This window comes from Gossypium arboreum, chromosome 11, assembly GCF_025698485.1.
Source record: "Gossypium arboreum isolate Shixiya-1 chromosome 11, ASM2569848v2, whole genome shotgun sequence".
NCBI lineage: Eukaryota > Viridiplantae > Streptophyta > Magnoliopsida > Malvales > Malvaceae > Gossypium > Gossypium arboreum.
In genome coordinates, this window is record NC_069080.1 from 135,328,405 (window position 1) to 135,356,288 (window position 27,884).

Sequence of the window (27,884 nt, forward strand, 5' to 3'; positions counted from 1 at the left end):
GTGGTGAAGCCAAGGGGCTGGTAAGGGCTCTGCCCCCCTAAAATGATTTTTTTCATTTACATCCTTTTATAATTTATAAAATTTTAAATTAGTAGTGGTAAAATTGCATTTTGCCACCCAAAAATGATAAAAAAAATTAATTTATTCCTTTAAAATTATAAAGTTATAGACTATTAAAATGGTGATGTAACACCCCTAACCCATATACGACGTCAGAACAGGGTTACAAAGCATTACTAGACTTATAAGTCAAACAATCACATATTTCATATTCATTTCTCATACAAAACAATAACTATTCAATTTCATTCATATAGTCCCTAATATGAGCCCTTGAGGCCCAAAATAGACATTAAAAATGATTCGGGATTAAATCGAGTACTCAAGGAATTTTTAGGAAAACATTGAAATTTTTCAAAGTGCAGAGGACACACGCCCGTGTGGCCAGGCCGTGTAGACATTCGAAATGGGGACACACGGCCGTGTCTCAACCCTTGTTTGACCCCGTGTAACTCACAGACTTGAGTTACACAACCAACCCACACGCCCATGTGCCAGGCTGTGTGCTAGGCCATGTGAAAACTGGAGGGTATATTGACATGTACCACACGGCCTAGCATACAGGGCCAAGCCACACGCCTGTATGCTAGGCCGTGTGAAGCTACTAGCTTACTTTCTATAGAAGTATCAGGGGAGACAAGGCCGTGTCACCTAGCCATGTGTCACAAACGGCTTAGACACATGCCCGTGTCTCTGCCCGTGTGGAAAAAAATAAGTCATTTTCCAAGCCATATTTCTCACCCAAATTGGGACCAACCTTATCACAACAATGTACATATAACCATAGCTTAAATAGGCATTCAATACCAACCAATATCAAGTTTGTCACATGTTATAATATCACACACAATCATGGTACACATAAGCACATCAATTGACCACTTTAAAACATACCAAACATGCTTCCATAATATACTTAAATGGTCAAACTCATATTGAGACATTGTGCCTAAAACTTAGCATGCATACCACATCTCAATTTCAACCATTTGATACCCAAAATACCAATTTACAAACACGCACATTCACATGAATATGATAAGGCCATTTACTCATATATACATACCAAAATATACCAAAACAAGCCAAATCAAATGGCTAAATACATGACCAAAACAAATAGGCTACATTAGCCAAAATAGCCTATACATGCCATTTAACCAAAATATAAAATCCAAGGTACCAAAATAGCCGATAGATAGTGTGATGATATCTCTAACCACTTCCAACCCAAACGAGATAGACAAAGAAATTAACACAAAGTAATCATGAAATGTTTAGTAAGTTTGTAATTTAAAAATAAAGCTTACCACTTCAATTTATAAGCATAATCCATTTAAGTCAATCCAACATGTCTTGGCCTTAGCCTAACAACATTAGCTTTTCAATTTCAAATATCACCTAAACTAGCAATTCCTTTCAAAACATCATAACATCAGTTCACATTACTTATGTGCATTCATATTTCAAGCATATGGCTAAACATATTTCAATCATCCAAAAACTCATACATTTCCATGCTTTTATAGCAATTCTAATCGAAGCATTTGTCGAATCTTTCCTTCTTCTCATATCCCTTGAACCACAATTTAAGTGAGTAAAAAAACAAAGTATATCACAACTTAATTTGACCCAAAAGCCTAACACAAAATCATCAACCAAGATTACCATGTATTCATGTCATAAATATATATATCATTTCCTCATACTTCGCGTACATATCTGTACTAGTTTGTATCGAACTCATATAGCCTCATAACCGAACTGTGCCCGTTGAAATATTTGCAATACTATGGGATTCTCAGGTATCTCACACACTAAGTGCCAATATGTGGTCGAAAACACCTCTATCTCATATTTCATATAGATGCTCACTCTCGAGCCATCACTAGGTCTGCTCACACAAGCTGTAAGTCAAAACGTAACTACACAGTGTTGCTCACACAAGCTGTAAAGTATTCACAGCAAATGCCAAAAACTCAGCCACCGGTAGGACGTACGAGACCAGCACCCAAAATACGGTAACCCCTAATGACATGTCATTTGTATCCTATCTATTCCTAAGGTTCACACAGGATTCAAAGGCGATTAATCCGAGATTTTCTCTTTGCTTTGATTTAACTCCGTACGAGGTCTAATCGGATCTATACGAATGAATTTACTTTAATTCAATACAAATCCCAATCAATTTATTCAAATACACATTTTTGGCAAAATGGTAATTTTGCCCCTATACTTTTAATTCTTTGCAATTTAGTTTTTAGGCTCGAAAAATGAAATTCATGCAATTTCCTCCCTACCCAAGCCTAGTCGAATATCATATATATTCATAGCAGCCCATACATTTCATTAATTCACAATTTATACCTTGAAATTTCACATTTTTTTCAATTTAGCCCCTAATTGACAATTTTAACAAAAATCACTTAACAAAATTTGTTTATCTAACAACAAGGATTCATTTCCTTCCATTAAAATTCAAAACCCTAACTTGTTCATCAATGGAAAAACTCAAAACATTCAATAGTTTTGCAAATTAGTCCCGAGATAGCTAGGTTAAGCTACAACGGTCCCGAAAACATAAAAATCATTAAAAACGAGCTTAAAAATCACTTACATGCAAGAGATTTATTAAACTTAATCAACACACATTCAGGTGTACGCTTTTATTAAACTTTAATTTTTTTTTAGTACGAGATTATCTGGATTCTTTAAAATAATGTTATGGATAAGTTTTTGTTTAATGTATTGGTTGGTGTTTTTTTTCCTTTTAGATTTGATGAATGATTATTTTTATTTTTGAAGTTTATTTATGAATATTTATATAATTGATTAATATTTTTATATTTAAAATTTATTTAATTTTATTCATTTAATATTTTTAAAATATTTTAAAACTTTATCGATAATTTTGAAAGGATATACAAAAACAAATTGATACTAATATGTATCAATTTCTGTAGAAAAATGGTGCGTCCATCAGTGCAGTACTAACTACCTTGGATAAAAAAACGTTTAATCCTTAAATTTGGTAACTTTTCTCAACTTAGTCATTAAACTTTTTTTTTATCTACATTAGTCTTCTAACTTGACAACTTTTCTAAATTTTGATGCATGTGATGACATTGCATTCTAATATTGTATTATAGGGGTGTTCAAATTTCGATTAAAACTGAATTAACTGACCGAACCAATTTAATTTGGTTGATCGGTCGATTAATCGATCTAGTTCTATCAGAGGTCGGTTAAAAGTTTTTTTGGAATTTCAGTTAACGGTTAATTCGGTTCGAAATTAGGTAATTAACTGAATTACCCGAACTTAATAAATAATATTATATGTTACTAATTTAGTTAATTCAGTTAATTCGGTCAAATGAATATTATCAATTTATTTTTTTATATGTTTTATATTTGTTTTAACAAAAAAAAATAAAACATATAAATTTCAGTTAACCGACCGAATTAATCAAAATATTTTGGTTCAGTTAACGGTTAAAGGATTAAAATGTTCTGTTAATTCGATTAATATTAATTCAGTTTAGTTAACCGATTGGTTAACCATTTGAACACCCCTATTGTGTCATGCCATCACCTAAGAATTCTATTTTTAATAAAAATTAGGTGTTGACATGGCAGAAACGTCACCATAATAACCAAAAATAAGAAAAGTTGCCAAAATTTATGACTAATGTGGATAGTGGTGAAGCCAAGGGGCTGGTAGGGGTTCCGACCTCCCCTAAAATAAAAAATTTTCATTTAGACCCCTTTATAATTTATAAAATTTTAAGTTATTAATGGTAAAATTACATTTTGACCCCCAAAAATATAGCCCCTAAATATGGACAAAAAAGAAAGTCTAGAGACAAAATTGAAAAAAATTATCAAATTTAAGGATTAAATGTTGTCTTATTATTTTATTTAACTAAAAGGCATCATATACACAAAAGTCTCAGTAATTGACTAATAAAAATTATTTTTAAGTAAATCTTCAATTCAATATTATAAATAAGGAAAAAATATTAAAAATTTTAATCAAATTATCGGTCTTGATTCGATTAAAATGATTAAAAATACATAAAAATAAAAAATTAGAAAAAAATTAATTAGCCCAATATCTTGTTTTGGATCGATACTATAAATGGTCCAAAAACCATGAGGATAACATAATCTATTTCTAACCTTCCCTTTGGTGGCACACACCGTGTTCAAAGGGAATTGTGCAAATTAAGATCTCACTTACGTTTCTAAAGGCTCGAACCTGAATGAATTCTATGACTGAATATTTCTTAAAATTTTTTGGCTTCTCCTTTGAATGTGGACCAAAAAAGAAAGTCTAAAGATAGATAAGTGCAAAAAATAACATGTTTTAATCTCGTTTTTAATGTATTTTTGGATGATTATTCTATTTAAAATGGTGAATTTTATGTTTACAATCCTTTAAATTCATGTTTCTATACTTAGAAAGCATTTGGGAGCAAAAGGAGCAAAAATAGGAAAATCGGATCATGTTTCAGGAGACACACTGGTTGGGTCATTCTACATGGGCAGGACACACGGCCGTGTGGGCCACATGGGCTTCCATATGGCCATATGCTAGACCATGTGGAAATTGCAAATCGCACTCCAAACTTGTAGGAAAGCGCATTTTTTTATATTTTTCGGGCATTCTATGACCTATATATGACAAAAATAAGAAGATGGAAGGGAGCCGTCATAGAATATTGAAGAAAACAACTCGGGAAACACCATTAAAACCGACTCTGAAGCAAATTTTCATCAAGATTGAAGATCTCCTTTTGATTTCTTTGAAGTTTATTATGAGTTCCTTTATTTCTTGTGGTTATACTGTCTTTAGGATGTTTTTATTTGCTATCACGAACTAATTTTCTAAATACCTAGGGAGATGAACCATATGATGGATTCAGTTATTTGATTTCTATTTTTATGCAATAAATACTTGAATCTTGTTCGCAATTCTGATGTGCTTGATGTGCTTAAATCAAAGGAGGGATAGACCATATTTAAGAGTAGATCTAGCATAATTGAGTGGAGTTGCATACAATCTTAGAAATAGGACAACATAAATCTACCGAATTAGAGTCAAATCTAATAGGGGGATCCATAGATTGAATTAATGCGACAATAGGGGTTTTAATTAAAAAGAAATTTCAATTAATCAACCTAGAGTCAGTTGCTCTTAGTCTTGAAGAGAGATATTAGCATAATTTAGGAATTTCTATGGATCAAGATACTAAGTGAAGAAATTGCGTAATTTAGATTGATAGAGACAGATGAAGTCCAAGTGAATTCTTTTTTGAGTATTCTTTTGCTTCTTGGTTGCTTACTCGTTTAATTTCTTGAATTGTTCTTTGTTGCGTTCGTAGTTAATCAATCTAGTTAATTTTAGTTTCCAATCAATCAGTCAAATTTATCGCTTAAATAATAGAAAGACAGTAATTACTAGTACTTTTAGTCTTCATGGAAACGATATATTTGCTCACCGTAACTATGCTATTAATTGATAGGTGCACTTGCCTTAGTCATATTTTTAATTGGTTTACAATTGTAATCAGAGACCAAATTCAAAAAAATTGTCTCATTTAAGGATTAAATGTTATCTTATTATTTTATTTAACTAAAAGTGTGCCATATACACCAAAGTCTCGTAATTGAGTAATAAAAATTAAATGTTTTTAAGTAAATCTTGAATTTAATAGAGAAAACAATACTATTTTTTTTTACTTCCCACTTAAGAATTCAATTCAACTCAATTTAAAATTTATTTCAAAAATCAAAGCTATTATAACAAAAAAATTTGTAAACTTTGTTGCATTGTGTGTTATTTTGATCCAAAATAGTGAAAAGGAACTGCATCCTAAACTTATTCAAACCAAATGATTTAAGTGTTAATTCGGCAATGCATTTAAGATGTGTAATATAATTGTTCTTTTTTTAAATTTAATCCATTTTTCTAAATACAAAATGTATTTTATAATTAAGGTTTTTGAAATCAAGTGGATGATTAAATTAATCAAACCATCAGTTCATCGCTTAGTTCAACCTAGGGACGAAATGTAAGACGAGATCCCCTTCAAAATTTTAGAAAATTATCACTAAATTCTTCAAGAAAGTTTACATTTTTACTTAGGCCTCCCAACTTTTTAAAAATCCTAATTAAGCCTCACAAAAAATGTTGAAATTTTCAAAAGTTTTCTTTAATTTTTTCAAAATTTTGATTAAGCCTCTTAATTTTATTTTTTTAAAACTATGATTAAATACTAAAAATTAAATTAAATAGATTGAATTGAAAATCCAGAAATTACAAAATTCCTATAAATAACAAGAGTTTACAATTACTTTGGTTGATGTATGGTATAATGAGTCTACAAAGATGATGGTCACTAAACTAACTATAATTACGACAAAGGCAAGCGCACCTATCGAACAATAGTATAGCTATGGTGAGTAGGAAATATCGTATCCACGAGGACTAAAAGTACTAGTAATTACCCTTTTTCTATTATTTAACCGATAAATTCAAGTGATTGTTTTTAATCTAAATTAACTAATCTAATTTAACTACGAACGCAACAGAGAATGAAATGGGAAAAATAACCAAAGACAACCAATGAGAAAGACAATACCCCAGGAAAGAATCCACCTAGACTTCACCTATTATTCTGAATCTGAATTAAACAATTTATTCACTTGTGTCTTAATCCGTAGAAATCCCTAAATTATGTTAATATCTCTTTCGAGAGTAAGAACAACTAACTCTAGGTTAATTAATTGAAATCTCTTTCTAATTAAAACCCCTATCGTCGCATTAACTCAATTTATGGATTCCCCTATTAGATTTGACTCTAATTTGGTAGATTTATATCGTCCTATATCTAGGATTGCATGCAACTCTACTCAATTATGCTAGATCTACTCTTACACAGGGACTTTTGCTCCATTGAAATAAGCACATTAGACATGAATTAATATCCAAAAAATATTGAAATACGAAATAAGCATACATAATTAAGAATAATAATCAAGTATTTATCATGTAACTCAGACATCAAATAATAAAATTCATCATAGGTTTCATCTTTCCTAGGTATCTAGGAAATTTAGTTTATAATCCATAATGAAAATATCTCAAAGTTAGGATAATAACAAGACATAATGAAACTCAATAAAACTTCAAAGGAAATTAAATAAAGATCTTCAATCTTGAAGGAGTTCCGCTTCTGAGTTGATTCCGATGGTGTTCTTCGAGTGATTCCTTCAATCTTCACTGAGCGTCCCCTTAAATCTACTTTTAATTGATATTTATTGACTTTAGAATGCTCAAAAAGCCTAAAAATTGGGTTTTTCCGCGTATCTGGGAAGCAGGGTGCGCTATCAACATGGGCTGGCACATGGGCTTGTGGCCAGTGGAAATGCCCAAGCCGTGTGGATCCTGGAAACAGTTCTATTTGTCCGATTTTGGCTCGTTTTTCTCTCCGTTCGCTTCCAAATGCTCTCCTAAGTGTAAAAACATGATTTTAAAGGATTAGGAGCATCAAATGCTTTAAGAATGGAGTTTAAATATGTTACTTTTACAGCTTATCAAAAGAAGACACAAAAAGTGCAGCAATGGCAACCACAAATGCGAAAAACATCTAACGAGTCCTAAAACAAGTATGATAAGCTTGAGCTGGATATTGAATCCACATATTCTTACAATGATTATGTATTTGCTGTTTAACCTCACTGTAAGTCTTCTGACTACGAACCACATCAGTGTTCATCTTCTTGATAACCTTAACCACTTCTTCATCACTCCCCAATCTATTGTATAGTATGCCAGCGCCTCTCAGTTCCTTGACATCTTCGGCTTCATGGATCAATGAATTAAGCAAATCCATATATGAAGTGACGGTGAAATCGTTGTAAAAATCCGGACACATTTCGTAAGCTATTAAGTTCATGGTTGAATCATCGAAGGTAATCGGCGGTAACCGTAATTTGCCAACGAAGAAGATATGGTTGAAACTGATGTCAGATAAACAACTTGTTTTGCTTGCTTTTAACCATATCCCGGCCTTTTTAAGCTCTTTTACGTTACAAAAGGTGTGTGAATGGTGCCGTTTTGTTCTTGTTTGGCTGCTGTGATTTAACGTGCAAATGAAATATCGAGTGCAAAACCTAAAATGCCGCCATGGTTTTTCTTTTTTTTCTTTTTCGAAAAGGAGTCTTACTCGTAGTAGATTCAATAGGTGAATTCGTTCTCCTTTTTGCTGCTGCCACCATTCACTAGAGCAAAATCTGTGTTAGTCGGGAGCCAAGCTATATATATTTTTGTTGGATTTGGAATGGTAAATTTTTATCATAACTAAAGTTAAGGTTTTCAAAATCGATATTCTAACTAGATAAGTTTAATTGGTCCGATCAATTCATCAAGTTTGACTAAATAAATCATTAAAATATCAGTTCAATCAGCTGATTCAATTAGTTTTTTTCCGGTTCAACCTGTTCATATAAGTTCTCAAATTAAATAGTCTAATGGTTTTATTTGAACTGATACCTCAATTAATTTTCAATCTACTCCTATTTAAACAACATTAACTAAAATACAATTTTATTATTGTATTAATGCAAAATTTTACCATTTTTAAAGATGTTAGACTATCAATTTTCCATTTTAAAAAGTTGGATAGCAAACATAATTATTTTCTAAAAAATGTACATTCAACAGCAACAATGCAAAGGGACAGGAAGGGTCGATTTGAAAATGAAAATTACATTTTATTCTTTTTAAAAATTATAAAATTATAAATTATATGTAATAAAATTAGGCTTTATATCTTCAAAATGAAAAAAATTGTTCAATACTTTTCGAAAATGATGAAATCATGCATGAAAAAATTTAAGAATCAAACCATACTTATCAATTGAATTGGTTGAACAAAAAATCAAGTAAGATATTGGTCTAAAATAAGAAATTAAATCAATTAAATTGAGTGATTATATTTTTAATATTTTCAAAAGTTTATATAATTCAACCAAAATGAACTAATAAACCAGAAATGAGAGTCTAATCGATTCAATGACCCATTTAATAACATCTATAAACTCCACAAAATGATTCTGTTTTAAATCCCTTCAATTACCTGTCCTGCTGATGTGATTGTGGCTCTTTCATGTCGGCTGGGGTGATAACAGTGTCGTCGATGAACCTTTTGATCGCTATCATGAACTTTTTGCCATTTTTGCTTGAGCTTGTAAGCAATTGAAGAACACGAAAAGGTAATTAATACACACACAAAAAAGTTAAGAATCAAACCAGACTTGTAGGTAGGGGTTGAACAAAGAATCAAGTAAGGTACTGGTCCAGAATAAGGAGTTACACTAGTTGAATCGAGTGATTAAATCAATTTTTTTATATTTTTAATATATCTTTAATATTTTTAAAATTTTATATGATTGAACCGAATGACTAATCAATAAAAATTGAGAGTCTAATCGATTCGAGAAAAACCTTTTTAACATTTATAAACTCAAAAAAATATTATTTTTTAAATTCCTTAAATTACCTGTCCTGCTGATGTGATTCTGGCTTTTTAACAGTGTTGTCGGTGAACCTTACGGTTGCCTCCATGAACTTTTTGTCATCGTTCGAGCTTGTAAGCAATTCAAGAACACGAAAAGGTAATTGGTTTTCCAACAAGAACAGATCCGAGTACTCAAATGTCAGCAATTCGTTTTTAATAGACAATTCGTTCGACATACGATCATAATCTTGGCCATCAACATCATCATTACCGTAACGCATATAAACTGCTTGTAAAATTGTGCAGCCGTCAACGAAGAACATCCAAGCCAGATTCTCGTTATTGTTGGTATACTTATCTAATTCCTTTGGATCATAGCATCTCTTCAAGCCATCGATCTCTGTCTTAATGTTGTTGTACAAGGTTCCCCTATCGACGCCAATGTTTTCGACGAAAAGTCTTGTTAATTTGCACTTGAGCTTCTTGGATTCATGGAGTGTGCTATCAGCGTGGTGGAGTGGGCCGATTGAGATCACTTTCGGCTTGAAATACTTCCTGAAATCTTCGTGACGGCCAAGGGTTGATGGGACTCTTCGCATCAATGGTTTGGCTTTGAGGTCGAGTTGGTTGCTGTCGAAAGCTTCGTCTAATGACCGGAAATACTCTAATTCACCATTGCTGAGAGTGAGCTCCGTACCCGGCATTGGAATGATCATCTCTTGGGGATTGTTGGTGGTGGTGTTTTTGGTGATTGTTTGATCAGTGGAAACTGCTCCGCCGGGAGCTCCGACGGCGCCGCATCCTTCCTCCGTGGACGACATTTTCAGGCTGAGCGGTTGTAAGTAATTAAGAAGGTGATGTCTTTTAAGTATAATATATATTTTTATAATACTAATGATAATTGCACTTACCCAAGTTACTAAGTTTGGTATTTGATCTTACTATAGTATATATTTATAATAATAATGATAATTGTACTTTGCCAAGTTACCAAGTATGGTATTTGATCTTACTTTTCGTTTTTCTCTAGTAGGACTCTTATCAAAGGATTTAGTTCCATTGGCTGCTCCAACATACTATTTTTATAATGACATAGATTAATGTAGTTAATTTTCTATCGATTTCAATCATATCGGTCGATATATATTGTTTCAATAAGAAATTAAAATGATTTTTTTAGTATGAGATGATTTTTGTTGTGGAATTTTTAAAATAATGTTACTGAATAAATTTTTTGTTTAATGCATTGGTTGTCTTTTTTTTTTTCTGAATGATGAATTTTGTATGTAAAGGTTATTGACGAATATTTATATAATTGATTAATATTTTATATTTAAAATTTATTTAATTTCATTCATTTAATATTTTTAAATATTTTAGAAATTTATTGATAATTTTGAAAAGATATACAAAAACAGGTTGTTACTAATATGTATCCATTTTGTAAAAAAAATAGTGCGTCTATTAGTGTAGTACAAACTATCTTGGATAAAAAATCGTTTAATCTTAAATTTGGTAACTTTCCTCAACTTAATACTTAGACTTTTATTTTATCTACATTAGTCTTCTAACTTGATAGCTTTTCTCAATTTTGATGTATGTGATGGCACAACACTATGATATTGAGATGCCATCTTCTAAAAATTATATTTTTAATAAAAATCAGGTGTTGACATGACAGAAACATTATCATAATGACCAAAAATAAGAAAAGTTATCAAACTTCATGACTGGCGTGGACAGTGGTGAAGTCAGGAGGCTGATAGGGGCTCCACCCCCAAATAATTTTTTTTTCATTTAAGTTCTTTTATAATTTATAAAATTTTAAATTAGTAATGGTAAAATTACATTTTGTCCCCAAAAATGATAAAAAAAATTGATTTAATATTAAAATGGTGAAATTATATTTTTATTATCGTAAAAATATACAACTTAATTCTGGCCCCCCCAAAAAAATTTAGCTTCGCCCCTGAATGTGGACCAAAAAAGAAAGTCTAGAAACTAAATTGAAAAAATTTACCAAATTTAAAGATTAAATGTTGTCTTACTATTTTATTTAACTAAAAGTGTGCCATACACCAAAGTCTCATAATTGAATAATAAAAGTCAATATTTTTAAATAATCTTGAATTTCAATATTATGAATAGAGAAAAAAACTACCCACTTAATAATCCAACTCAACTTCAAATTTATCTACCAAATATCAAAGCTCTTATAAAAAAAAAAGTGTTGTAAACTTTGTTGTAGTGTATGTTATTTTGATCCAAAATAGTGAAAAGGAAATGCATCCTAAACTTATTCAAACCAAATTATTAACTTTAAGTGTCAATTGGGCAATGCATTTAAGATGTGTAACATAATTGTTCTTTTTTTTTTTTAATTTAGTCCTTTTTCTAAATACAAAATGTATTTTATAATTAAGGTTTTTGAAATCAGATGGATGGCTAAATTAATTAAACTATCAATTATCGCTCAGTTCAACCTAAGGACGGAACGTAAGAGGAGATCCCCTTCAAAATTTTAATAAATTATCACTAAATTCTTCAAAATAATTTACATTTTTACTTAGGCCTCTTAATTTTTTAAAAATCCTAATTAAGCCTCACAAGAAGTGTTGAAATTTTCCAAAGTTGTCCTTATTTTTTTCAAAAATTTTGATTAAGCCTCTTTAATTTAATTTTTTTAACAAAAATTCACATTAACACTTAAAATTAAATTAAAGTAAAATCAAAAATTCAAGAATTACAAAGTTGACATAAATAACAAGAGTTTACAAAAAGACAGTAAACAACACTTACTTTGGTTGATGTATGGTATAATGAATCCACAAAGAAGACACAAAAAGTGCAGCAATGGCACCCATACGATGAGAGTGAAACCCACACATTATAATTGAGAATAATATTATAGAACCTAAATATTCAAATACTTAAAACCTTCACATTAACCAAAAAGTTAAGACCATATCATATGGAGAATTTTATATCTACAGACTACAGTATTTTCCGGATTCCATACTCTTAATACTAGCTCATCAAATATATTTGTTTTTCATTTTATTACTTAAGTTATTTTGATTTACTTTAGTATTTAAATTATCGTTCTATTATACGATTTATTCCAAATATTTAACATCATCAAAAAATGTTAGGTGATACGTTTAGTTAATAAGAACGTGACACATTATGTTAAATATTTGGGGCTAATTGTGTGGTGAGATGATGATTTATATATCACAATAAATTTAAAATTTAAAATATCATTATTAAAAAATTAAATTTTAAAATGAAAAAAAGTATAATTTAAAAATAAAATTGAGTACAAAATAATTTTAAAATAATGAGTAAAAATATAATTTGAGATAATGCAATTTTAAGTATTTAAATTTATTTAATCATTATTATATACTTACCTATATATCATATCCAATATCATGATTCTCTAACATTATTAAAATTAAACAATTAAAATATGTAAATATATAGATAATGTTTTTTTAACATGTCTTTTAAGTATAATGTATATATTTATAATACTAATGATAATTGTACTTTGCCAAGTCACTAAATATGGTATTTGATCTTACTTTTCTTTTTTATCTAGTAGGAGCCACTCTCATGACTTTCTCAAAGGATTTGGTTACATTGGCTGCTCCAACATACTATTTCTTTAATGAGATAAATTAATGTAGTTGATTTTGTATCATTTCAATTATATCCGTGGGTACATATTGTTTCAATAAGAAATTAAAACAATCAATTTTATTTTCCACACAAGAGTAACGAGAAAGGGTGCATGTAGGGATTGGAAAATTACTTTTTATCTTTTAAATGTATAAAATTATAATTTAGCCCCTCATAAATCAAAAGATTTTTATTTAGTTCTTTAAAAATTATAAAGATATTAACCAATCCAATGATGAAATTGGGTCTTAACACTCATCAAAATTTATAACTTAATTCCGATTCCTTAAAAAAAAAATTCTGACTTCACCCTTATTTCTGCACTAGTAAAATTTTAATCTATATCAATTGCACTGATCAAAACATTGTGCATTGATTGGTATATAAATGATACTAAAATATATATATATATATATATATAAATACTATTTCTTTTACCAATTTTAAACTTTAACTAAATTAAAGTAGGAAAGTTAATATTTTAAGTAGAAAACAAAAAGAAAAAGATTTTATTTAACAAATAAGCCAATGAAAAGAAAAAGTGGAAATATAAAATCTCTATTAACTTAATCAACACACATTTAGGTATAAGGGCTTTAATTTTTTAATATGAGATGATGTTGTTGTGAATTTTTTAAAATAATGTTATGGTTAATGTATATTTTTATAATACTAATGATAATTGTACTTTGCCAAGTCACCAAGTATGCCATTTGATCTTACTTTTCGTTTTCTCTAGTAGGAGTCACTCTCATGACTTTATCAAAGGATTTAGTTTCATTGGCTGCTCCAACATACTATTTTTTTAATAAAATAAATTAATGTAGTTGATTTTGTATCGATTTCAATCATATCGGTAGGTATATACTGTTTCAAAAAGAAATTAAAACAATCAATTTCATTTTCTACACAAGAGCAATGGGAAAGGGACAGGCAGGGATTGGAAATTTTAAATTATAATGGTAAAATTGTACTTTGGTTCCTCATAAATTACAAATTTTAATTTAGTCCTTTAAAAAATTATAAAGATATTAGCTAATACAATGATGAAATTGGGTCTTAACTCTTATAAAATCTATAACTTAATTCGGTCCCTCAACAAAATTTTCTAACTTTACCTTTATTTCCACATTAGTAAAAATTTTAATCTATATCAATTGCAATTGATCGAACATTGTACATTGATTAGTATATGAATGATATTAAAAAATATAAAAATACTACTTCTTTTATCAACTTTAAAATTTAATTAAATTAAAGTATAAAATATAAAAATAAAAAATAAAGAATTTATTTAACAAATAAGCCAATGAAAAAAAAAGGTGAAAATATAAAATCTCTAAAAGCTTAATCAACACACATTGCGGTGTACACTTTTATTAAGCTTTAATGTTTTTAGTATGGGATGATGATGTTGTTGTGGATTTTTAAAAATAATGTTATGGGTACTTTTCTATTTAATGCATTGGTTGGGTTTTTTTTTTTTTTGGATTTGTTGTTGAATTATGAATTTTATTTGTGAAATAAATATTTATAAAATTGATTAAATTTTTATATTTAAAACTTATATAATCTCATTCATTTAATATTTTTAAATATTTTAGAAATCTATCGATAATTTTGAAAATATATACAAAAACAGGCTAGCACTAATATGTATCAATTTTGTGGAAAAATAATGCGTCCATTGGTGTAGTACTAACTATCTTGGATAAAAAATCATTTAATCCTTCAATTTGGTAACTTTCCTAAGCTTAATCCTTAAACTTTTATTTTATCTACATTAGTCTTCTAACTTGACAACTTTTCTTAATTTTGATGCATGTTATGACACAACACTCTGATATTGTGTTATGCCATCATCTGAAAATTATATTTTTAATAAAAATTAGGTGTTGACATGACAAAAATGTCACCATAATAACCAAAAATGAGAAAGTTGCCAAAATTCATGACTAATGTAAACAATGGTGAAACCAGGGGGTTGGCAGGAGCTCCGCCCCCTCCCCCAAAATGATTTATTTTTCATTTAGGCCCATTTATAATTTATAAAATTTTAAATTAGTAATGGTAAAATTATATTTTACCTCCCAAAATGATAAAAGAAATTATTTAATCCTTTAAAAATTATAAAGATATAGACTATTAAAATAGTGAAATTCAATTTTTATTGTCGTGAAAATATAAAACTTAATTTCGGCCCTCCCAAAAGAATATTTAGTTTCGCCCTTGAATATGGACAAAAAAACAAAAGTCTAGAGACCAAACTGAAAAAAAGTTACCAATTTTAAGGATTAAATGTTGTCTTATTATTTTATTTAACTAAAAGTGTGTCATATACACCAAAACCTCATAATTGAGTAATAAATATTTGGTGTTTTTAAGTAAATCTTGAATTTAAATCTTATGAATAGAGAAAATAATACTTTTTTTTAATTCCCACTTAAGAATCCAACTCAACTCAATTTCAAATTTATTTCATAAAATACCAACATGCATGTAATATACGTGTATCTCCGTTTTGTCTCTAACCTTCTTTCACTTACTTTTTTAGATATTCGAATTTAGGTGAGTTCTATGACTGAAAATTTCTTAACCACAAAATCAATTACAGAAATTATTTTTTAACAGTTTTATTTTTGATTTAAAATTTTTTCTCCTTGTCATGAAATCCAACATGTAAATAAATAAAATTCAACATTTATCTTTTCTTTTCAATTTTGCATTACCCATATTCTCAAACTTGATATTTTTAGGAACATCAAATTTTTTATTGAAGTTGTTATACTTGTAAGTTTCCACGTATAACCATGCTTTTCTACATATATTAATTGCATTTCTCCTTCTACCTAACTCATGAAAAATCTCAATTTGCAACCACATATTATTCGCATCACAATCAACCAATTTTTTTTTTGTAATTAAGGTAAAATAATTTTGATTATCTTTCATAGATTGAATAATCTAGAACATAAAAGTTATCAAAATTATATTTTTAAAATATTATTCAATTTTTAAGTTAATTCGTAATTTTTAGATGAATTGTCATAAAATTTATCCAATTATAAAAATTATAAAATGGTCATTCAACTATTAGTAAATTTTATTTTAGTCATACAATTATTTAATTTTGCCTTTTTTTTTTCACCAATTGACTAACATAAAATAAAAGTACCCAAAAATCCAAGATGGTTAGGTGATAAAAAAAGGTAAAATTGAATAATTGAGTGACTATTTTGTAACTTTTCTTAATAAAATGACAAAAAAAATCATAATTTTAGGTCCCATAATCGAAAAAAATGGATGGGAAATTTCTAAAATCATTACAAACAATAAAATATGATCTCAAATCCAATGAATTACCCAATCAAGCTATGGTGAATTCATCCCCTACATATTAGCAGGCACAGGTGGATTTCAAGAATACAAACAATTAAATTGGCTAAATTTATTCATATCCACCAAATTATTAGAATTTTCGAATATATTCAAAAAATTAGGAGAGACATTGGATGAAACCAGAAGGGAAATCACAAACAGGATCAAATTGAAAGAAAAGCAAAATGACATGGAAAGAGTAAAAGAAGAGATGGCTAAATTGCCTGAAAAATTAGCACGTATGTTAAGCAACATTGATGATAAAACACATAGGATACAGCATTTGTTGTTGTACCTAACTCATGAAAAATCTCAAATTTGCAACAACATATTATTCACGTGCCAACCAACCAATTTTTTTTTTTTTGTCCTTTTTGGTGTAATTAAGGTAAAATAAATTTAATTATCTTTCATAGATTGAATAATCTTTACTAAAATTTTGTTTTAAAATGTTATTCAATTTTTAAGTTAATTTGGTAATTTTTTTTGAATGAAATACATCATTCAATTATGAAAAGTTACAAAATTATCATTTAACTATTTTTTTATCATCAATGACTAATATAAAAATAAAAGTACTCAGAAATTCAAGATCATTGGGTGATCATTTTATAACTTTTCATAATTGGTGACTACTAGAGGTGCTTATGGGCCGGGTTTGAGTTCGGGTCAGGTCTAAGCATGATATTAACATACTTTATCCTCACCCAAGCTTGGCCTTACCCAAAGTCTAGGCCTGAAATTTTGCCCAAACTCGCCCATATTTGTAAAAGACTAACCCAAACTCATTTTAGGCCCACCTATATTATTTTTAAATTTTTTAAAAATTATATTTTATTTTAATATTTTATATTTTTATATATTTTTTTATTTATTAAAATTTTTTATATAGTCATCTTAATATTATTTGAATATTTACATTACAGTAGTCTTGTACGTTTAGTATAAGTTTATTTTTTTAATGTGTTTTAAATTACATAATATATAAAAATAACATAATATAAAGTATTAAAAACTTAAAACGGGTTGGGCTTAAATGTTCAAGCCCGAGCCCCAAGCCCAACCTATATTTTAATCGGGCTTAATTTTTTTACTTAAGCCCATTTTTCGGATATAATATTTTTATTCAAACCCTCTCAAATTTCGAACGAACCTTCCGATATGGACGGATAGTCTGACCATGAACAGGACTACTAAACTTGTTTAGTTTTGCAAGGATAATTAAGAAGAAAAGCTTACCCCTACAAGACAGGTAGCAACCGTTATTGAAGAATTAGTCACGTTTTAAATATTTTCAACGACATTAAGAAATTTACTTTTTAGAGTCCATATAAGGAAAAGGGCCTTAGGATTTGCTATTGCCACACTCACTTCAGCAACTATCACTTCAAATTTTCAAGCAGCAGCAGCAGCCAGCGAAATCTAAGAAAGGTATGCACTAATCAATTGTTTTTAAGTACTAATATTTAGGGATAAAGTAATATTTAATTATCTGAATATTTGATAATAGGGACGATGTTATAAAAAGTTCAAAAGTTGAAGCTGAATTATATATTTCTATACAAGTTAAAATACACTTTAATCATATTAGTTCGTAATTTTACATATTTTAAATTGATTAGATTTTTATCATTTTGGAGGTTGAGATGCAATTTTACCGTGTTTTAACATGTAAAATTATAACTTTTAAAAGAATCCAAAACATAAATTTTCATTTTAGGTGGCCAAGGCCTTGGTTATTTATCTACTTTGATCTTTGAACATTTTTTTGGCCTAAATTAATTCGGAAATTTGATAGTTTTTGTTAGTTTAGTCCTTGAACCTTGGTCTATGCTACATCATCACTTGTATTTTTATAAAAAAAAATTAATAATTTATTTTTCATTCTTTTTAGATTTTATTTAAGTTTTTTAAAATTTTCAAATGATGACGTGACATAATCTTAAAGTGGCATGCCATCGCTCTTTAACGGAATTCAAGTTTATAGACTAAATTAAAAAAAATTATTAAGTTCAAAGACTAAGTATTATTTTATCTCTAATATTTGTTACCCTGTTTTAGAAGTTGATTGAATTTCTTGCTTGCTTACTTTTGTTATTAACCATTGCTTTGTTCTTCTTCTTCGTCTTTTTTAATTTTAGGTCCCGTAACCGAAAAAAGATGGATGAGAAATTTCTAAAATCATTAGAAACAAGAAAATATGATCTCAAATCCTGTGAATTACCCATATCAAGTTACAGAGACTTAGGCCCCGGCTATGGTGAATTCATCCCCTACATTTTAGCAGGCACAGGTGGATTTCAGGAACACAAACAATTAAATTGGCTAAATTTATTCATATCCACCAAATTATTAGAATTTTCAAATAGATTCAAAAAATTAGGAGAAACATTGGATGAAAGCACGAAGGAAATCACAAACAAGATCAAATTGAAAGAGAAGGAAAATGACATGGAAGGGATAAAAGAAGAGATGGCTAAATTGCCTGAAAATTTAGCACGTATGTTAAGCAACATTGATGATAAAACACATAGGATAGAGCATATGGAGTGTAGCATGGAGGAGAACATGTATAAGATCAATAAGAATCAAATTAAAATTATGGAAGAATTGAGGGACTTGAAAAGGGAAATAAAAGAGTTAAAGGAGGATGTGAAAGAAGTTAAAATAAAAATTAGTGCGAAAGAAAGATAAGGGTATTTTTCTGCAAGTCGTGGATGTAATAACGAAGCTCGGTTGTCGTCGGTGTTGTATGGAAAAATTGAAGATGAAGTGAACTGAGTGTTTAGGATTTTAAAGTTTAATATCGAAGGATTATTGTATGTGGGTATGTGAGTGTGTTTCTGATGTAAGAATGGTGTAAAATAAATTACGATTTAGGGTTTTGTTATATAAGGAAGAAAAGCGCCTTTTAAGATTGTTAGAGACACCTATCCTCGTGTTGTGTGTGTGTGTTTTTTTTTAGTGTATGCATTATGGACCTGTTGATGTGCTACAAGTTTAGCTCCTTTGAGTGTGCCTTGTGATGTTGTGTATGTTTAATTGGAGCTCTTGGCTCCTATGTTTCAATGATAATAAAATATATTCAAGTACAGTACTTTTTGTATATTTAGAATTTAATATTATACTTTTATTTTAAGCTAATCTCTCTATTACAACAATGTTTAATGAAAATATGAATTCATGTTGCGATTCATTGTTATCATCTGATTAGAATGCAACAACTATTTAAACTTTGACACAAAACTCAACTCTTCCATAAATTAAAAAAATATCGTTAGTTCTCCGTAAATACTTTCACCTCAATCTAATGTCTACCACTTGGATAACTTTGATTATCAACTCGTGACACTCGGAGTTATACAATATATTTTGTGCTTTGCACAACATGTCATACATAATAGATTTCGCTACCGAAACATATGTGCCTTACTCATTCTTCTCTTTTATCTTCCAAAGTTTTAGGATTCATATCATTTGAGTGATGTATACCATGCACCATAAACAAGTTTCCAAAAACAAAAATTTTCCAAAAAATTTAATACATTTTCAAAACATCTCATTTTAGTGTAATTATGTTTAACAGGTTATGTATTTATATGAATTATGATAATATGTGTATCAATATTATTTTCACAGGTAAAAGTATTATAAAAGTCTGTATTGCTAAATGTTAGATTGTATTTTATCTTATTTACTCAAAAAATAAGTAAGTTAGTTTCTCTTCATTAGATCAAACAGCAAATTGATCATTTTATTAAAGACTTAATTCTTTTCTTATTGTTAAATATTGGTTCATGTACATCAATTTGAGGTACGGTGACACGTCACGTTTCATTATTTGATTATTTCGTTAATTACACCAGTTTTTAACATTAGAAATAGATGAAAATTTTAATAAAAATAACTAAGTTACTTTTTGATCTAACATATAGGAACTAATTTACTCATTTTTTTAATATAAAGAGCAAAATACAATCCAACTCAATGTACAGGGACTTCCATGTTATTTTTATCCAATTTCACGTTATTTTATTTTTTTTTTTTTTTAGCATACGCCTATCATGTAAATGGTATAATGTCCAAATTGTCTGGTCTTACTTCACATGGTTGATTTCATTTGTCAATTAATGATTGTGGATTGACAACATTGACCATTCTGTGCACGGGGAGGGGACTACTCCTTTTCTGCCATTTTCACTACCCATTGCATTCATTTTCTCTGCCCTACTGCTCCTCTGCACTGCACTGTCCAATTGTATTTAAAGACAATGTATACATATAGATTCTAAATTTTCTTGGCTGGAAGCTCACTTTAAGCCAAAATCAAAACAAACTTTTGATGGTTTAATTGTTCTTTAGCCCTTGAATTTCAGGTGCTATGAGAAATGGATTACAGCCTCATCTTGTCATTATCCCAAAATCAAAACAAGCAACTCTTGGTTGAAAGTTGAAACCAAGGGCCAAGTCAAAATTGTTTTAGGATGAGTCCAAAATGAATAATGGATTTGAAGGGTGAAAACAATTTATCAGGTAATAGGATACTCGAGAAGATATAAAACGATTATGATAATTACTTGACTCACTTCACTAGTTATATTTACTGAAATTATTATTTTACCCTTGCATATTATAATAATTTATTATAAGAAACTCATATGTTTTATATTTAAATATATTATTTTTGAAAAATTATATTTAAATATAAACCAAGACCACAGATATTGATGCATTTAACATCCATAGAAGCGATGGTGATTTTTAAATTATGCACGAAGCACGATGGATAGCATATCAAAGTAAGCCAACGGTGGTGTAATAGTAGATTCTACTCCCACCATGTTCCATTGTCATCCCTAAATGTTACTGCCCCTCTAAGCCCATGGTCGAAGGGGTAGCCATACCCCAATCCACACCCTCAGTTGATGCAGTAGCAACTTCTGTCATATCATTTCTAACTTTAGTAAGCGCACAACCTGACACAAATTAGTTTCGAGTCCTCGAACTGAACTGATTGAATTGATTGAGTTAAAAAGAAACATTCGAATAAAATTTCTCACAAACTAACAAACAAGCATCAGCAATTGCATCAAAATTGTCACTTTTATTATCTTTAACCATTATTTAATTTCATACAAGTTCAAAAGCACAATGAAACAACAAGAACAACCTGCTGGACAGCATATAAACATACCACAAATTATGAAAACTAAAACCCCTACTACAAAATACCAATTCAAGAAACTAACCATTGCTCCGGTTCCGGCTCCACCTCCGGCTCTTCATCTTTCTTGAAGTACAAATGCTCGAGATTTTTAAGTCTTTTTTTTTATTAGTATAAACAATTATGCATATATTTAGGGCTAATTACCATGAACAACAAGCAGGGCACCTTATTAACCCATTTTCATTACAATCAGGGCACCTTCTTAACCTACCTTCATCTTCTTCGAACACTTTTTTGCTTCCTCTACAGTTTGGACATGGCACAAACCTAGCATCACCACAACCTTCACAAACAATCCCAGGATCTCTAACAGGAAACCCTTCTAAAAGCTTAGCCAATTCACCATTTTCGTTAAGCTGTTTGATTTCTTCAACCCCACCAATGTGTTTTCCTTGTATGAACACTTGAGGTAAGCAAATGGATTTCCCTCCTAATAGGCTCTGCAATTCAGTTCTATACATGGAATCCATTGAAATGTCCTTTTCATCAACAACCACTCTAAATCCTCTAAAGATCATCCTAACACAACAGCAATCTTCATATGTTTTCCTTATACCTCTTAGACTAGTGAAATATAGAACAATGTTTCTGGTTTTTTGACTTTTTTCGGTGTGTGGGATTTTGACCCAACTATCAGATAATGAAGAACATGAAGGGCTAAGGGAAGGGGAAGCTCTTGAAGATAAAGCTCTTCTGTAACTTGAAACCACATTTGGGTCAAGTTTTGAAAGCAATGATTCTTCAGATAAATGTTTCCATAACGGTTTTGTTAATGATTGTTTAATAATAGTATTAAACGAAGGTTTAGATTTAGGCTTACCCAGATCGAAATCATGCCCCACATCATCATCATCATCGAGTCCATCCATGAGTTCCCAAGTGTTAATAACCGAGTCAGGTGATAACGACTCAGTTTGACCACCATGAACCGGCGAATCTTCGTCGGAGAAACTTTGGGTATCGTCGATAACAGGCTTTTGGACGTCGATGAGTGAAAGGGAACCATAAGTAGTGGATGTTAACGAAACCAAGTGGTGGGTGTCGCCTTTTTTCAACGGCGGATGGTGAACAAGCGGCGTCGGGAGAGACAAAGCACGAGAAACGGGCGGTGGGGAAGAGTGGGAAGAGGCCATGGATTCTAAAGAAGTGGAAGAATGTGAAGAATTCTGGGGTTTGGTGATGATATTGGTGTTGGGTCTTGAAGCAGAACAACCCATGGATGATGATGATGACGACAACGATGAAGAAGAATCTTTGTTCCTTTTTTTCACTGGAACTCTGGGCGTTTCTTGGAATCAATTTGGGTTTTGGTGGGTTAAAGAGAAATGGGGTTGCTCTGCTTTGCTTTTTTGCTTTAATGGAGGAAAAGAGAATCGTAGCAGTGAATTTGGTGTGTTTTTGTGAAGGCTTAGAGAGAAAGAGAGAGAGAGAGAGAGAGAGAACACTGTTGGTGGGAAAGAGCTGTCATGAAAGTTGGAGAGTGTGGGAGATGGTGATATTAAATGCTGTTTTGAAAAGGGAAAAAAGTATAATAAAAAAGCTGTTTTACAGTTTATTTTTTTTAACTTTGAATTTGATGTTTTTAAGAAAGGTTTTCAGTTATTATATAAATTTTGGGTAAATTATACTCAATCTTATTTTGGTAAATTTTTATTTTAGTTATTTAATTTTAAAATTTTATAAAATGGTCACCCAATTATTAGAAAGTTTTTATTTAAGTTATTGGTTTGTTAAGTTTTTCTTCTAAAGTTTGACTAACGAACTTCAAGCGACAATTAAACAATCGATACAATAGATTAGAACCTACTTATCAATGAGTAGAATAACATACCTTAAATCTAAATCAATTTAGTGGTCAATATTAGAGATTAAAGTAGAAAGTTGTTTGGATTTTGATCTGCAAATTCGTGACGTTCAAAATTGTTTCATTAAAAAAACTAAACTATAAAAAAGAAGGGAAAGGAGAGTTTTCGATTAATATGGACGGTGCAAAGAAAGAATGTCATATAACAATGATTTTAATAGCTCAGTGGCTTAATGAAAATTTTCAAATAATTTAGTGACTATTTTTAACTTTTTGAAGTTGAGTGATCAAAACGTAAAATTATTAATAATTTAGTAACTTTGGGTGTAATTATTATTTAGTATTGTGCTTTGATTATTTTGTTTAGAGATGGTAATAGAGTTGGACTGGTCGGATGTTTCACCCCAATATGAATATTAATCTTAGAAATTACTACATTGCCGTAGATGTTGCATATATCCATCTCTATTTTACTCATTTTAAATCAAATTTTTTAAAAGATAAATATAGAATACCATATATGTAATTTTACACTTTTACATTTTTAATAGTTACATATAAGGGTCTTGCTGAAACAAATAATTATAAATAAAAATAAAATGATAATTTCAGTATATTTACCATATTCATTTCGTATCACCTTTCAAAATAAAACTACATGCATTACCTTATCTCAACTATTCAAAAAAAAAATTCGCTCCATTCAAATCAAGATAGTTAAGATTTTTCCATTCTAATTTTGTGGTAGTAAAATGGTTTTTCCATCTTTCTTTTCAAATTTGAATGTATCCAAAAAGTAATAAGATTTTTTTCCTTGTTTTGGATTGGTGTCCAGATCGGATATTAGTTCAATTGATCTAATCCATCGATTCAATTTTATAAACAAAGATTTTCTTGAAAAACGATAGCATCTATTTAAAGATCTCATCATTGTGAGTTTCTTTTAAATCAACAATTGAAATAAAAAGAAAGAAAAAAAAACAACCCACAGTAGATCATGCCACGTAGTATTTGCATTGAGAAACACAAGTTTACCTTTTAACCAATTCAACTTACTATTTCAACACTAAACTGATTTCCAGGAAAAAGGCACAGTATTCTATAACCGCTTTAACAAGTTCAAGTCACCAGCATAATTTTTTAATTTCTAATGTGATTTAATCAAACGGCTACAATCTTCTTATTTTTGTCTTTTAATTACAACCGTTAATTTAATACGATAAGATCTCACTTTAGGCATTAAGTTGATATTCATACAAAAGTAAAAGAGAAAGTAAATAAGCAGTCCATTGAAATGTGTGGTTCAAGTAGAAGTAGAAGAAAGAGTTTGGTTATGAATGTATGGTGCAATAAAATAGTGAATTCTTAGTACAAATTTGGTAATAAAGGAAACTTACAAGAAAAGTGGGATAAAGCTAATGTTGTGTGTTACTATTGATGGTATGTCTCATTCACAGGTTTGGTATTGAGGAAAAACATCTCGTTTTCATTGCCAGCCACGTCGTGTTTTCTACATCACCACCACAGCTTCCTCTCAATTGTTCTTTTCCCCACTTTTCTTTGCTACACTTTTTACAAAGATTTTGCCATCAAAGTGTGTAAAGGGTAGTAATATCTATAAAATACTTTGCTTTTTTCCTGTAGGGTTTGAATTAGATCAAATTGAGTAAAGTTATTTTTGAGTTTTCCTTAAATAATTTTTAATTTAAAATATTTCGAGTTTAGATCATTTAAGTTTGTCAATCATAGATTATGTTATTGTATGTTTTTTTTCACTCAAGTTTGGTACGTGGGTTCATGTTTTTTTGGGTTTAAATCTTTTCAAGTCGGTTCTTTTTTAATTTAGATAAATTTAAAGTTAAGATGATTTAGAGAGTGAGTTGGCTTTAAGTTCGAGCTCTTTTTTTGAGTTTGGACTATTATGAGTTTAGGTTTGTTGAGGGTAGGTTGGACTCGTTCTGGGTGAAGTCTTTGAAGTGTCGTCTATCGAGAGCCGGTGGACCCCTCAACGGTTGAGGTATTGTGTTTGAGGTGTTTGTTCTCAATTTTATCTCTGGATTTTGTCTCTCAACTCTGTGAAAACCCTCAATGAGTTCACAGAATGACGGCGTCTCTCCCACCAAGGAAATGCGAGCATTTGCCCTTTGGTGATATTTGAACCCATGCCTTTATATAGCATTAGTGGATAAGAATAGTACCACTTGAGCCGAAAAATGACACTTCAAAAATTTTTCCTAAAGTGAATCTGACCTTCCTTCAACAAGGTCATTTAAGTTTTTCAAATCAAATTATTTAGGATTTTCCAGTTCGAATTTGACACCTGGCTCCGTTGATTTTAAGCTATTTGTTCAATTTCTTTCAGGTCTATGTTCAAGTCATTCAAAGTTTAAATTATCTCATATTTGGATCATTTTAAATTTATAATATTTAAAGATCAAACCAGTTTTATGTTCGGATTGTTTTAGATTTAAGGTTATTTTATTTGAGTCATTCAAATTTATAAGTCAAATCTTTAAGTGTTTGACACCTAAATTCGATTTTTTTAGTTGAAATTATTAAACTTTTATGATTAGAATTAAATTCAGATTAATTGGATTTTTTTTCCAAATTATATGCAATCTATCCACTTCATATTTCTCCAGAATTTGTGGTGAATAAAAGCATTGATGTTTAATGAGTAAAAGATATATTTCTCCACCTAGTATGAATTTAATGAGCAAAAGCTTCATCACCCTTATCTATACTGTCAACAGCCTTACAAACACCATAGCAATTTTTGCCCATTTATTACTGCTTTCATGTTTGAAAGAGACAATGTGTTGCTTAATAAATGACACTTATGTTGTAAGAAATTGTATAAATAATTAAATCCAAATCATTTCATTCAATGATTATGGTTATCATCTTTGTAACTATAATAATCAACTTATATAAATAATTGAATCTTAATCATGTGGTATGCACCTTATATTTAAAGTTGAGATTATATAGGTTTATTGTGACACAATGTTTAAAATTATCTATAATCTCTTTTTAACTCATAAATAGGAGGATAATGCATTCCAGCACACTCAAGTCCACGTCTTTCTACATTAATATAATATCCATATCAATCGAATTAAGACTCAATCGACTTCTTTTATTACTTTTTTTAAAATAATAATATTAGGGGCATTTATGTATATATTTCCTTTAGGTACAAGCAAAAAAGGGTAATTTAATTTAATAATTACCTAGGAGTATACAATAATTAATCTTATATATATGGTTTTGTTGAAAGGTGGAACAAGTTTAGTACTCAACTTGTTAGTTAACCATGTGCATTTTCTTATTTGGTAGGTCCAATAAGATTGAGCTTTTAAATTAGAATCATGACAAGTTGAAAAGCTTGATAGATGTCATTTCAACCACCTAAGCCCAATTAATGTTGCAAGAAATTCATCATCCAATGCACACATATGCACACATACAGTATATATGTGTGTAGATGTGCTTGAATGAAGTTGTCTTGTGTTGCCAAAGTTCAAAACAATTATCAAATGTGTCATTATAATTTAAACTAATGAGTTATAATTTTTATGATAGTTAAAAAATAATTTTATATTTTTTAAAGAATTAAATTAAATTTTATTATTTTTAAGAGAGGTCAAAGTGTAATTTTATCTTTACTAATTTAAAATAACTTAAATGAAAAAATTTCGTATGCAGGGGGTGTAGGCCCCTGCCAATTTAAAGATACATTGTAATTACTCTAAAACAATAAATACATGGTAATTTTTTAATGGATAAATTATTTAGTTGGTCACTTATATATTTGGATATTTTCATTTTGGTCATTTAAATAAAAATACTTGTAATTTAGTCATCGACGTTACAATAATTAAACATTTTAGGCACCCAACCATTTTCTCACTAACAACATCCAATGAGACATTCTATTGTGTAATCAAATGATAATATTAACGGTTAAATTGAAATTTTTCATAATTAAATAATCAAAATAGAAACATTCTAATAGTTAATTTTGATCATACAATTCATTATATAAAAATTAATAAATCAAAAATGAGTATCAAATGAAGATATATGGTAATTATTTTGAACATTTTATATATTTATATGAGCATATTTTATATAAATATTTGAATACATGTAGGGCATAATTATCCAACAACATAAAAATGAAAAACAAATGAAAAGTAGAAGT

The 27,884-nt window shown here is 29.5% G+C and overlaps 2 protein-coding genes and 1 long non-coding RNA gene across 5 annotated transcripts; 1 reads left to right on the forward strand and 2 right to left on the reverse strand.

The window, feature by feature from the left end:
* Positions 1–7,093: 7,093 nt before the first annotated feature.
* LOC128284084 (UPF0481 protein At3g47200-like) lies at positions 7,094–10,620 on the reverse strand. Of its 3 annotated transcripts, XM_053021612.1 has the most exons (4): positions 9,627–10,620; positions 9,204–9,311; positions 7,775–8,346; positions 7,450–7,575 (listed from the first exon to the last, which is right to left on the reverse strand). In XM_053021612.1, coding segments are annotated over exons 1-4 (1,461 nt in total). In that variant the 5' UTR covers positions 10,406–10,620; the 3' UTR covers positions 7,450–7,573. The 3 variants fall into 3 exon arrangements, with proteins under 3 accessions (XP_052877573.1, XP_052877572.1, XP_052877571.1); XM_053021613.1 differs by lacking the exon at positions 7,775–8,346 and having other exon boundaries at positions 7,094–7,575; positions 9,627–10,619; XM_053021611.1 differs by lacking the exon at positions 7,450–7,575 and having other exon boundaries at positions 7,624–8,346; positions 9,627–10,618.
* A 7,358-nt stretch (positions 10,621–17,978) lies between these two features.
* On the forward strand, positions 17,979–19,752 carry LOC128284085 (uncharacterized). The gene is made up of 2 exons (XR_008274400.1): positions 17,979–18,077; positions 18,788–19,752. It is a non-coding gene; the product is annotated as an uncharacterized LOC128284085 (long non-coding RNA).
* A 1,978-nt stretch (positions 19,753–21,730) lies between these two features.
* LOC108470484 (uncharacterized protein At5g39865) lies at positions 21,731–23,382 on the reverse strand. Its single transcript, XM_017771808.2, has one exon. The coding sequence runs from the start codon at positions 23,088–23,090 to the stop codon at positions 22,014–22,016; it is 1,077 nt and encodes a 358-aa protein (XP_017627297.1). The 5' UTR covers positions 23,091–23,382; the 3' UTR covers positions 21,731–22,013.
* Between the last annotated feature and the right edge of the window lie 4,502 nt (positions 23,383–27,884).

Excerpts from the sequence above, each read along its gene's own strand:
- LOC128284084 (XM_053021611.1), bottom strand. The coding sequence starts at position 10,405 with ATGTCGTCCACGGAGGAAGGATGCGGCGCCGTCGGAGCTCCCGGCGGA. Across the intron at positions 9,312-9,626 it reads GAATCACATCAGCAGGACAG|CTCAAGCAAAAATGGCAAAA; the intron begins GTAATTTAAGGA and ends ATTGCTTACAAG. Across the intron at positions 8,347-9,203 it reads CAATCACATCAGCAGGACAG|TGAATGGTGGCAGCAGCAAA; the intron begins GTAATTGAAGGG and ends ATTTTGCTCTAG.
- LOC108470484 (XM_017771808.2), bottom strand. The coding sequence starts at position 23,090 with ATGGGTTGTTCTGCTTCAAGACCCAACACCAATATCATCACCAAACCC.